Source organism: Vicugna pacos, chromosome 5 (assembly GCF_048564905.1).
Source record: "Vicugna pacos chromosome 5, VicPac4, whole genome shotgun sequence".
Classification (NCBI taxonomy): domain Eukaryota; kingdom Metazoa; phylum Chordata; class Mammalia; order Artiodactyla; family Camelidae; genus Vicugna; species Vicugna pacos.
In genome coordinates this window covers 23,377,501-23,390,108 of record NC_132991.1, presented here as the reverse complement: position 1 = coordinate 23,390,108, position 12,608 = coordinate 23,377,501, and the positions used below count along the sequence as shown (strand labels likewise).

Here is a 12,608-nt window from a genome sequence, read left to right as displayed (position 1 = left end):
AGACCTGCCACCTGGAACTCCAGATGCTTTTGCCCAACTGCTGACCTGCCCCTACTGCGACCGGGGCTACAAGCGCTTGACATCGCTGAAGGAGCACATCAAGTACCGCCACGAGAAGAATGAGGAGAACTTTTCCTGTCCTCTTTGCAGCTACACGTTCGCCTACCGCACCCAGCTCGAGCGGCATATGGTGACGCACAAGCCAGGGACAGATCAGGTGGGGGGTTGGTTTTAAGTGATTTCTTTCTTATAATAACCCCTTAGAGAAACGATATGGCTTTGATTGGCAATCATTATTAATTTTTCATGGCATTTTGAAGATGCAGATCTTTTAATGGTAATAGCTTTAATTGAGGTCTAAATGATTTTTTGATGGTCTCTTCTAATATGATTTAATAGTCTTATGTTCACGATCGAATGAGTGTGTTAATTTCTAATTTAGAAATTTTATTTGCACTTTAACTTGACTTTAGTTTCATTTTTATGTTCCACAAAAAAAGTGAATGAAATTGTAGCATTTTAATTATACATTATTAAACATCTCAGCAATTTTAATTCCATTTTTCACCTAGTTTTACTTAGAATTTTTTTCATATAGGAGCTAAGTCATAGAAAAAGAAATGTGTACTTTTTTTTCATCTGTCACATAACATCTTCAATTAGTTGGACAATTTTTACAAGCTGCTACTAGTTTATGAAATCTAACTGTTTTAAGGAAAATCAAAAAAGCATATAATATGTGTGTATATCTATATAAAATAAACTGGGTTAATATTAAAAGGTTGGATATGCATTAAAAATGACCCCTTCCTGATATGCCTGTTTGTTGCTAAACGTTAAAATTGCTCTGCCTCTTTGGCCTTGCTTGTGTTAAAAATAAAAACTCTATCCTGAAGAGGTAAGCATAGCTTCTTAAATCCTTAAAATGATTGAATTGGATTGATTCACAGTGTCCCTCAATTGTTTAGCAAACTTACTGTTTCTGTCCTCCTGGGAGAATTGCCTGCAGATTGATACTATGATGTGTTTGGATGGTAACAGAAATGGTGTGCCTTGAGTCCCAGTAACTTACCCTACAGATCTGGAATCACTCTGTAGAAACCCTCGATACCGTATCAGGTTTTAAAATTATTAAACAGGATATTCTCTAAAATTCTTCTATTTCTTTCTTATGGGCTTTATTTTCTTCGAATAAGGAAAATGAGAATAAGCAATCACAATCAAGCAATGGTGATGATATTAGATCATGGAATTTTATTATTTTAAGAAAACAGCTCCTGTACATCATTTCGTTTGTATCTGATTGAACTTGTCACCTGAGTGTTTTTCCAAGTTCAGTTATAAAAACTCTGCTTGCATAGTTACACTTATGTAACAGTTTATCTCCCCTTGCTTGTATGCACAAAAACTCTAGGAAAAAAAAAGTGCCTAGATATTTATCTAGCGTAACTGCTTTAAATTTCACATGCAGAAGTGTGATTGTGTTGGCGCATTATGAATGGTAGCTTTGGTGTTGAAAAGTCCCCTCATTTGCTCATGGCATTTACAATTAGTAAATTAAAATGATTGTATCATATTAACAGTGGCACAACTAAAGTTTATAGTAGTCCTCTGAGGGCCGTGGGGGGAGACAAAGCAGCTGTTGCTGTTTGTTTATGCAACTCAGCAACATATGAGCGCTGGTCCCTCAATGGCGCTCGGCGGGCTGGGCTCTGCTTGATCTTTGAAGGTTGCTGCTGTTTGAACAAACCTCCCTGTGTCCCATGTAACACCATCTGTCTCACTAGGAATGTGGGAAGATTCAGCACACCCTAGCAGTTGTCGTACCGCTTCTGTGCTGTCTTTTTGCAAAAGGCTTTTGTGTCATTGCTGCTTGAAAAAGGCTGGCCTCCTACCTTGAGCAGCCAGAGTGGATGACTGTATTTCTTTCTTTCTTTCTTCCTTTTTTTCAGAATTCTAAGTCACAGCGCTTTTTTTCCCCCTTGTTCAAAAAGGTCAGCTGTGTTTGATTATATCTTTGCTGCTTTTAACTTGTCTTTTCAGCAAACTTTTTTTTTTCTTTTTCGTTCCTACTCCCGAGCACACTACGAAAAAGGAAAATGACAAGTCGGTGAAGTCTTCCCTACTGGCCTGTGATAAAACTGCTCAAGCAGCTCTAACCCAAGATGTTGTCTCTTACATTTGATAGTGAATCAAATCTTGTATGCAGCACCTCAGGAAAAGCAGGGTTTATATTTGCTCCTAGCACAGTGAATGGGGCATTTAAACATGCTTATCACGTAGTGAAATATTTGTTGTCAAGGATTTTCCTATTTACGTGTGTGTGTGTGTGTGTGTGTGTGTGTGTTTCCTTCTTTAAAGTTCGTATTGCTTCAGTAGAAGATATACTTTTACCTTAATACAGAAAATTTGGTAAAAGAAGTTATTTTGTGGGGAGTGTTTTTGAGAAGACTATTGAGGATTTGGGGGATAATATTTATTTTTTTCCTTGACAAAATAGTTACATTCCAACCAGGAATCTTCAGATTTTAGAATTTGCAGTAAACACAGGGAACCACAAACATCTTTGCAATTATGCTTTCTCATCTCCAACGGCTCAATGAAACATTTTGGAAAAGAGAAGACAGAGATAATTCTAAAGCAAGTGCTGGATGCGCATGTGAAAGCACTTTTTTTTTTTTATTTGTTCCAATTTTATTGCCAACATTATCACTTTTATTGCAACTCTGAAAGACTGGGCAAATAAATAAACATGCACTCAAACCTTTTGGCCTGTCTGAAAACAGAGGCCTTTTAAAAATATTTGTAACAAATTTCCTTTGTTCCTCCTGCACGAAACTGATGTCAGTCTTTCTCCTTTTATAGCACCAAATGCTGACCCAAGGAGCAGGTAATCGCAAGTTCAAATGCACAGAGTGTGGCAAGGCCTTCAAATATAAACACCACCTGAAAGAGCACCTGCGAATTCACAGCGGTGAGTAGCAGAGGGGCTGGTGTTCACACTTGCATTTTGTTTCATTAGGGGCATTTTTAAAAATTGTGTGAAATGCACACAAACTACAACAATGTTTGTAGTTCTTTGAAACTACCCATTTTTTTTTTTCATAAGCTTGGTGTGCCCACTCTGTCTTCCTGAGACATATGGTACCACCACTATCTCTACTACCGTGCTTATATTTACTCTGTAGCAATTGCACGTGCTTTGATTTGTCATAAAATCTAGAGGCTGCTTTTGGGCCTTTTAAAAACTCTTCGACAGATTAAATGGTTTTGACCTGAGGAAACTCAGCTGGCAGATTCTTAAGAATATGCATTTTTGATCCCCAGCCCTGAAAGAGCAAAGGTGAAGAATTTTGGATTAAAGCTGATTTTTTTGATCAGTGTTCCTTGATTCCTGAGAGCTGTATATTACAGACCAACATCCTATCACTGAGCTTTCTCCTTTATAACTATTTTGATAGCTCTGCCAAGCATTTTATTACCAAACTGGATACTATTCAAAGGACTAGTTGAATTGGTAGAATCAATGGAATCTTCACAGAGTTGATTAAAGCCACGGCTACACTTCCCTTTAAATACTGTGGCATCTTTATTGTGCTATTGACCACGCATTAATCTGACACTCTGTTTAAATAGGAAGCTGCTGATGGCAAGGCGAGATTTGGGATCTTGGCTGAAAAAGGCACAGATAGCCCTCACCTTCCACTGCTAACATCTTGAATTACATCCTACCAGGGGAGATAGAGCCCAGAAACAGTTACGGCTGCATAATTCTAACCTAAGCACCTAGAACGTAGAGGTGGCCCATTGTGTTGCTTTCATCTGGTTTCACAGAGTCTTGCCTTGGTCGGCAATTGCAACTGTTACCCAATCAAAGAAATGTAATGTTAATTTTAATTGTCATTTTAGGTGAAAAACCATACGAGTGCCCCAACTGCAAGAAACGTTTCTCCCATTCTGGTTCCTACAGTTCACACATCAGCAGCAAGAAATGCATTGGTTTAATCTCTGTAAATGGCCGGATGAGAAATAATATCAAGACGGGCTCCTCCCCTAACTCTGTTTCTTCTTCTCCGACTAATTCCGCCATTACCCAGTTAAGAAACAAATTGGAGAATGGAAAACCACTGAGTATGTCTGAACAAACAGGCTTGCTTAAAATTAAAACAGAACCACTAGACTTCAATGACTATAAAGTTCTCATGGCCACACACGGGTTTAGTGGCACTAGTCCCTTCATGAATGGTGCACTTGGAGCCACCAGCCCTTTAGGAGTCCATTCATCTGCTCAGAGTCCAATGCAGCACTTAGGTGTAGGGATGGAAGCCCCCTTGCTCGGATTTCCCACCATGAATAGCAATTTAAGCGAGGTACAAAAGGTTCTACAGATTGTGGACAACACAGTTTCCAGGCAAAAAATGGACTGCAAGGCCGAAGACATTTCAAAGTTGAAAGGTTATCACATGAAGGATCCATGCTCTCAACCCGAGGAACAAGGAGTTGCTTCTCCTAATATTCCACCTGTGGGTCTTCCAGTAGTGAGTCATAACGGTGCCACTAAAAGTATTATTGACTACACGCTTGAAAAAGTCAATGAAGCCAAAGCTTGCCTCCAGAGCTTGACCACTGACTCGAGGAGACAGATCAGTAACATAAAGAAAGAGAAGCTACGTACTTTAATAGATCTGGTCACCGATGACAAAATGATGGAGAACCACAACATATCCACTCCCTTCTCATGCCAGTTCTGCAAAGAAAGTTTTCCTGGCCCCATTCCTTTGCATCAGCATGAACGTTACCTTTGTAAGATGAACGAAGAGATCAAGGCAGTCCTGCAACCTCATGAAAACATAGTCCCCAACAAAGCCGGAGTTTTTGTTGATAATAAAGCCCTCCTCTTGTCATCTGTACTTTCTGAGAAAGGAATGACAAGCCCCATCAACCCATACAAGGACCACATGTCTGTACTTAAAGCATACTATGCTATGAACATGGAGCCCAACTCTGATGAACTGCTGAAAATTTCCATTGCTGTGGGCCTTCCTCAGGAATTTGTGAAGGAATGGTTTGAGCAACGAAAAGTCTACCAGTATTCAAATTCCAGGTCACCATCACTGGAAAGGAACTCCAAGCCGTTAGCTCCCAACAGTAACCCTCCCACAAAAGACTCTTTGTTACCCAGGTCTCCCGTGAAACCCATGGACTCAATAACATCGCCGTCGATAGCGGAACTCCACAACAGTGTTACGAATTGTGATCCTCCTCTCAGGCTAACCAAACCTTCCCATTTCGCCAATATTAAACCAGTTGAAAAATTGGACCACTCCAGGAGTAATACTCCTTCTCCCTTAAATCTTTCCTCCACATCTTCTAAAAACTCCCACAGTAGTTCTTACACTCCAAACAGCTTCTCCTCCGAGGAGCTCCAGGCTGAGCCTTTGGACTTGTCATTACCAAAACAAATGAAAGAACCCAAAAGTATTATAGCCACAAAGAACAAAACAAAAGTAGGCAGCATAAATTTAGATCATAACAGTGTTTCTTCGTCATCTGAAAATTCAGATGAGCCTCTGAACTTGACTTTTATTAAGAAGGAATTTTCAAATTCAAATAATCTGGACAACAAAAGCACTAACCCAGTGTTCGGCATGAACCCATTTAGTGCCAAACCTTTATACACAGCTCTTCCTCCACAAAGCGCATTTCCCCCCGCCACTTTCATGCCACCAGTCCAGACTAGTATCCCTGGGCTCCGACCATACCCAGGGCTGGATCAGATGAGCTTCCTACCACATATGGCCTATACTTACCCAACTGGAGCAGCTACTTTTGCTGATATGCAGCAAAGGAGAAAGTACCAGCGGAAACAAGGATTTCAGGTAATGAGACACACTTTTCTGCCCTGAAGAGAGGAGATGACAATCATAGCATGTATGTGCATGGAGGGGAAAAAAAAATCTTAGTGAAAAAACTAGTGCTATATTCTTAGGAGAAATAGAAGAGTGTGTTTTCACTTGAATCTAAAACTGAGTAACCTAGACAAATAAAGGGGGGAAAACAGGGGAATATTGTGTTATATAAGCACATTTGCCTTAAAAAAGATAAAGGACTTAATATTTATTTCGGAGATTTCTTTAGATTGGCCCATCTGGTTTTAGGATAATACATTGATAGGGATATTCGGTAAGACTTACATAGATGCTGAAAGTTAGCGTCGATAACAGTCACATACTTTTACAGATGCTCAAAATTTGCAATAATGCACCTATAAATTTGATACATACTTGGTTTTACAGAGACTAGTTTATTTGGAAGAGTATTTCTAAAATATTTTGTGCATTCCACGTGACTTCCTTTGTAGTTTTCAAACTTGTAAGTAATTTATGGGTTTTCAAATACAGTACCAGGTATGTTTTAACATCATGGAGTATATTCCCTGTTTGCAAAATAGGAACATAAGTAGCAGTGCCCCGCTGTGACAGCTGTTCCAGTATTCCAATTTACAGTACATCTGCCCTCTTTGTAAATGTATTTAAGCCTATTTAATCTTCCCTAATATTAATTAGTGCAAACGTAGTCTAAGAAAACTGAACTGTGGGCTAGCAAATGGAAATGTATGTTATCATGCAAGTTTGCACTCCTTTGGATCAAGACAAAATAAATATCAAGAAATTTAATAATTTACTGATCCACATTCATTATTGCTCAATGCTGAAGGCTGTTTTAACATAGATAGAACATTGATAAAAAGTGTTATTAATATTCCCTATTTCAAATTAGAAAATTAAATATAAAAATATAGCTTGAGGCCTTTAGTTGGTAGACATACATTTAAATAGATTGCATAATAATAACATTTTGTACCTAAATATAAAATTCAATTAAAACGGGGTTTCTACAGCTGCAGATCATTTCTAAAGTCAAGCACACTGGAAAATACACAGATTCCGGTGTTAAATTCTCACTCACAGGTATTTCCTGATAGAAGGAGAAGTAAGGGTTTTAGAGAAATTTATATCTTTTTCAGCTTCAGAGTTGACCATGTTCTATCCTTGAAAAACAGTTAGCTCTACCACTGAGGGCAGAGAAGGTTTATACTTTCGTTGAAACGTGAAACCTCACATATTGTCCATGGAAAGTAGTAGTTTTAAAAAACTAGATCAATTCATAGCAAGCCCTTCTGAGGGTCTCCAAATGTCAGGCGACGCGAAGTTGTTTGGTGTAAACACAAAGAGAAGAGACTGTGTTGAACTGTGTGATTATATCACAGGGAGAATTGCTTGATGGAGCACAAGACTACATGTCAGGCCTAGATGACATGACAGACTCCGACTCCTGTCTGTCTCGAAAGAAGATCAAGAAGACAGAGAGTGGCATGTATGCATGTGACTTATGTGACAAGACATTCCAGAAAAGCAGTTCCCTTCTGCGACATAAATACGAACACACAGGTATGAGTGACTTTGACTAGCTAGTTAGAGCTTCCTGGCCTGCTGTACATTTCATAATATTTAATGAGAACACTTGTGCAACATAAGATGCAGCATATGCTGATACCTTCAACAAGGAAGAAATAATGCTTTTGCCTAGCTTGGTAGGACTTTTTTGTTGCCTGTTTATTGGATCATTCATGTGTTTATGAGCGTGCTTGTCTTATATTTTTCAAGTTCGTCTGTAAAGTGAATTCACAAGTCATGTCAGAGGTGTATTTAAATGGCCAGGGCAGGGAAATGGAGTGGCACAAGCCAGCTACTGAAAATATCTTCAAATACTTAAGCTGGAATGAGCCTATAGATGGAAAAATTTTAATGATAAAAAAAATTCAGTCAGTGCCGTATTAGTTTCATCATTGAAGCATCAAGTAAGCCATGATTTGAGGGTGATTCTGTTTAATTTGTATAAATTGGCCGTATTTTGAATAAACAAAAAGTGCTAGTGTTGTGAAAGAAAAGACGTAAGTAAAGTAACAGGCCAAATGAGCTACTGAAATGACTGATATTTGGAAGACTAATATGCAGCTTTCTAAATTGAATTAGTTTCTTTCCAATTTATGCATTCCTCATTAGGAAGAATTGCACAGGGCTGAAAAAGACAGCAGCCTAACACTCCCCTGTAAGGAGACAGAGAGTGGGTTAATTTTTTCAAAAGAAGGGAGAAAAGCCATGAAGTGAAACACAGTCCAGAATCCGATGTCCGCTCCGCGGAGGGGCCGCGCCCGCACTCCCGCCTCCTTAACCACAGAGTAACCCTGCTTCATCCCTGTTCCTAACTAGAAACCTGGCTGGCTGTCGGCCCTCGGTGGGAGAGGGAGGAGTGCAGGATCACGGTCAAAATGCCAAGGGGGGGGGGGGCGGAAGTTAGAGGAAAATTCTCATTTGAAACCAGGATGTCCAGTATCAAGCTTTTTAACGTGGAGGAAAAAAATTAGCCTAATATTAATGCCTTTGGGGGAAAAGTGATGAAGAGGCAGAAAAGAAAAAGAAAAAAGAAAAGGAAATGTGAATACTTCCTGTCACCTTTTGACTAACTACGTGGAGCCCTTTGTAGTGGCTGAAAACTATCCTTGGGAAGTAGTTGTACGAACCATCTTCCCTTACTCCTCACTGGGCATAAGTGATCGCGGTCAGCCTGAAGGGGTTGGGGGGAAGTTGGGCGAGTTCTGCAACACTAAGTGTTGCGGGCATTTGTGAAGAGGACATGGTTGAAAAATAACAGTGCTCTTACTCCAACCAACCCAGTTTTCTTTTTCTTCAATTGTCTTATACTAATTGCTATTATTTCAAAAGTTCAACTAATGAGACTTTAAAGTCAACTTTATTTGAATAGCAGATCCCAGTAGTTTTTATACTTGTGTGATATAATTCAGTGTTTGAAACATCACAATTTTCCTACGTTTGTCTTTTATCATAGCTATCAATAGATACTTTCTTTAGTGCCAAGTCTTATTTAAGTATTATAAAGATATTTGCATACCTAAATTTACTTTAATATCTTAATCAACCTCAAATATATTTTGTATTTCATTATTCAGCTACAATAGGCACATCACTGAAGGCATCTGTCCCTCTCTGATTGGTTTTATTATATGACCATATGCAAACTCTGTCACTTACTACATGGTGAGTGTCAAACTTTTATCTTAGTGAGGGCTGTCATACCTGTTTACTTCTAGTCACTATCTTTATTTCTCATAAACTAGATAGTCCATAAACTTTATAGGTGTATAGATAGTTGAGAGACTCCAAAGTTGACAAATAAAAATATGCATAATCAATTTGAAAAATATACTGTATTTTAAAAAACAAAGGTAAAATATTCTGGTCCTTTAAAATGTGAGAAGATCGGTTGCCTACTAACATTGCCTAGCAACAAGGTGCTAACCATCCAATGGTTTCTCTAAACGTGTGATTAATTATCCTCCTGTTGGCTTCCCAGCTTGTCAGCTTTCCAGTGTGTTAACTTTTTGGTCTCTTGACCAAACATCTCATGACATTACTACTGTCAGTGTATTTGGTTCCATCAAAATGAAGTTCTTCATGAATTTTCTATCACTATGATATATGTGGAAATGTAGTTCATTTTCCTTTCCTAATTGGGCCCCATATGTCTTTTGTTTATTTGTATTAAGCACTAGTAATACTTTGAGAATGTATTAATATGAAAATTATAAGTGAGAACAATCTTCGGGTTGATTGATTCCAAGGCTGAGAAATGAAGTTGAATGGTTATTTGATTAACTGTTGATTACTAACGTGTCATTGATAAAGTGTGTTTTTACATCTGTTTATAATTTAATGTATAGAATCGTTTAAATTAAGAAGGAAATTATGAGGATCTTATTTTTGAGACCCTCTGCTCTTTTACCTCGACCTGTTTAATTTATTTCCTAGGCAGACACCAAGGATGGAATGCTTAATTCTCCTTCCCAGCAGCTCATGGCTTGCTTGCATTTCCTGGGAACTGGGACTAGGGCAGAGGAAGGAAACACTACATAAATGTTGATTTCAAAAGGATTAATTGTCACAAACAAGGACTGTGAAATACAAAATCTGAAACTCTGTTAGGCACTGTTAAGAACTCACTTATATTCCACTGAAATTTAAATCTGACATTTATTAAGTACTTTTGCTATTGAGACATTGTATGGTAGGTGCTTTTAAACCCACTTTATTTAGAAAAGTAATCCAAATGTTTCTACAGTTGAGTGAAGTCAAAGGTTTAAATAAATTACCAGCCAATTTTGTTTCTCAGTTGTGTGATAATATTTTTCATATCAGAAACCTGTTTATGAGCTTCAGTTTTCATTCTAGCTGTCAGGTGAATCATGAACCTTGATATTAGAGAGAAAAAAAACTTACCCTGAAAAAGTTTTGAGTCATTTCATATCAATTTGGATGTTTTCTGTCTGAATCTTGTTCATGTGGAAACTTAATTCCAAGATATCTTGATTTGAATCAGGTAAACAATCAAACAAGTTAAAAACAGATAAATGGCCAAGTCAGTTGCTATTTAAATTGAATTTATTAAATGCTTGCCAGTGAAATGCCTGGAGATTAGTAGAATATTTAGTACAAGGTATAGGTCAGAACTCCCCACCCACTGCTCCCAAATTCTGTCCTTTGCATGACATAATAGCTCAACATTTTATTCTTTTGGATTGTCATTTCATAGTGTAGAATTAATATATTTCAATTTTGAGCATATTATTTATTATCAAGGGAAGTCCCAGAAAATCAATTGCCTGGAACCATCGAATATACTGCAGTTCCGTGGGCATCCCCGAAGCCTTTCTGACAGGCGTTGAACTTGTCCTCAGGAGTGCTCATTCTGTCGGGACACACTGCTCTGTGTTTTGTTCCTTTGGAAAAGAGGGACCCACATCAGCTGTGATGTTCATTCAGACTTATTCACACAGCTGGTCTGTGTGGTGACCTAACTGCATTCTTGTGCTCTTGAGCTGCTGAGACTCTCATACCTCAGGGAGGTTGCAGGACAGAGCTGCTCATGTACGCTGTAGCAACTGCAGGACCAAGACAGTTCTCATCTGCAGCTTTTCTTCTCTCCATTCAGCCTCATTTCATCCATGTACTCTGCTCCTGATCATGCATCTTGCTTACAACTTGGGAAATTACTGCACATGTATTAGTGGGTACAAATAAAAATAGCTAACATTCATTGAGCCCTTACTACGTGCAATCCTTGTACCAAACACTTTACGTATGTTGTCCCTTTACTCCTTACGCTCAGTCTGCAAGTTAGGTCCCCAAATGATTTCCCTTTTACTGACCAAGACCCTGATCCTCCGAGAGACTAACATGCCTGAGACTGCATAGCTGGTCATAAAAGATGGATTTGAACCCAGGCAATCAGACTCTGTACCATCCTGCCCCTGGGAATGAATTGCCCCTGTCAGAAACATCTCATCCTTGCTCCTAATAGCATTTTTTTAAAGGTCCAAGTGCACACAAGAGAGACCAAATTTGTATATAGTGACTTGAGGGTTTCTGGAAGGCAAAACTTCTTTTTCCCAAATGCACTTCTGCTTCCTGTTAAATTACCTTCCCACCCAGTGGTCTTGGCAAATGGAAAAACACGCTGTCTTTCCAAACTCTTGGCACTCTACTGAAATTCTCTTCTCTGTTATCCAGTGTACCTCATCAAAACATCTTTCCCAAAAGTTAAGGAGTAGTTTTTGAGTGGTTTGAATTACACTTTTCTTCTTCAGACTATTGGCTGCCAATAAGCAGGTTACTAGAATCTTCTATATTTCCAGTACAATGAGTGGCCAACTGCAAATACCTTTCCAGTTTCCCTCTTACAGGTAAATAACTTCTTCGTACTCTTAATATTGTGCCTTGCCACATCTTATCCCTTAATTGATATCGGATATTACACTAAGATAAAGACCATTAATGAAATGACATATAGCAGCCTACAGCATTTTCTAAGTGGTAACATTCCCCAGAGGCATTCAATAACACTATTAAAGAGATTTGATTACTAATTGAGATTATATGTCACCATATAACTATATACCTGAAGTGTGTAGAATGTATTCCTAATCTTATAACATGTCACTTAGCAAATGAAAATAGAGTTGAATCTACTCATGCTGGTTTTTAATTTGCTGAGATGCAAGTTTGTATGAGGAAATATAAGTATGTAGCTTCCTGTCTGTTATGATAATACACACTGCCCTCCCCCTCCACGACACACTTCTGACTTTAATCCTGGAGCATCAGTCTGATAAGTTTTTTTTTTTTTTTGTCAGTTCTATTTTGGAAATAAACTTTTAAGTATGGCAGCTATGGAAGGTGTTGAAGGCATTCCAGTGCTATTTGTGGCCTGGAATCAACCAGATGTGTTTAGGCTTGGCACCAGTTTCAAGTTCCAAACACTGGTTAGAAACTGCCTGGAATGCCAAAGGAAATACAGCATTCTCTAGCTGAAGAGTATTTTAGCACTCAACAAGTGGCTGACATCTCACGGAAAACTTTAGCGGGAAAACACTGCTTGGGGTTAGTTCAGCCTCCAAGACATCCGTCTTTCTACTTTGTGTTTTCAAATGATTTCTTCTCTAATTTTTATTCTTAGAAGCATATGGCCGA

At 38.5% G+C, this 12,608-nt stretch overlaps 1 protein-coding gene across 6 annotated transcripts in view; it reads left to right on the top strand.

Annotated features, from left to right (window-relative positions):
- ZEB2 (zinc finger E-box binding homeobox 2) overlaps positions 1–12,608 on the top strand; it is a 129,161-nt gene that overhangs the window by 111,774 nt on the left and 4,779 nt on the right. For all 6 annotated transcript variants that reach the window (XM_072960926.1, XM_072960925.1, XM_072960928.1 and 3 more), the window contains exons 6-9: positions 3–217; positions 2,866–2,974; positions 3,910–5,879; positions 7,271–7,451. In XM_072960926.1, the coding sequence (XP_072817027.1) occupies positions 3–217; positions 2,866–2,974; positions 3,910–5,879; positions 7,271–7,451 (2,475 nt within the window). The remainder of the gene's footprint in view (positions 1–2; positions 218–2,865; positions 2,975–3,909; positions 5,880–7,270; positions 7,452–12,608) is intronic.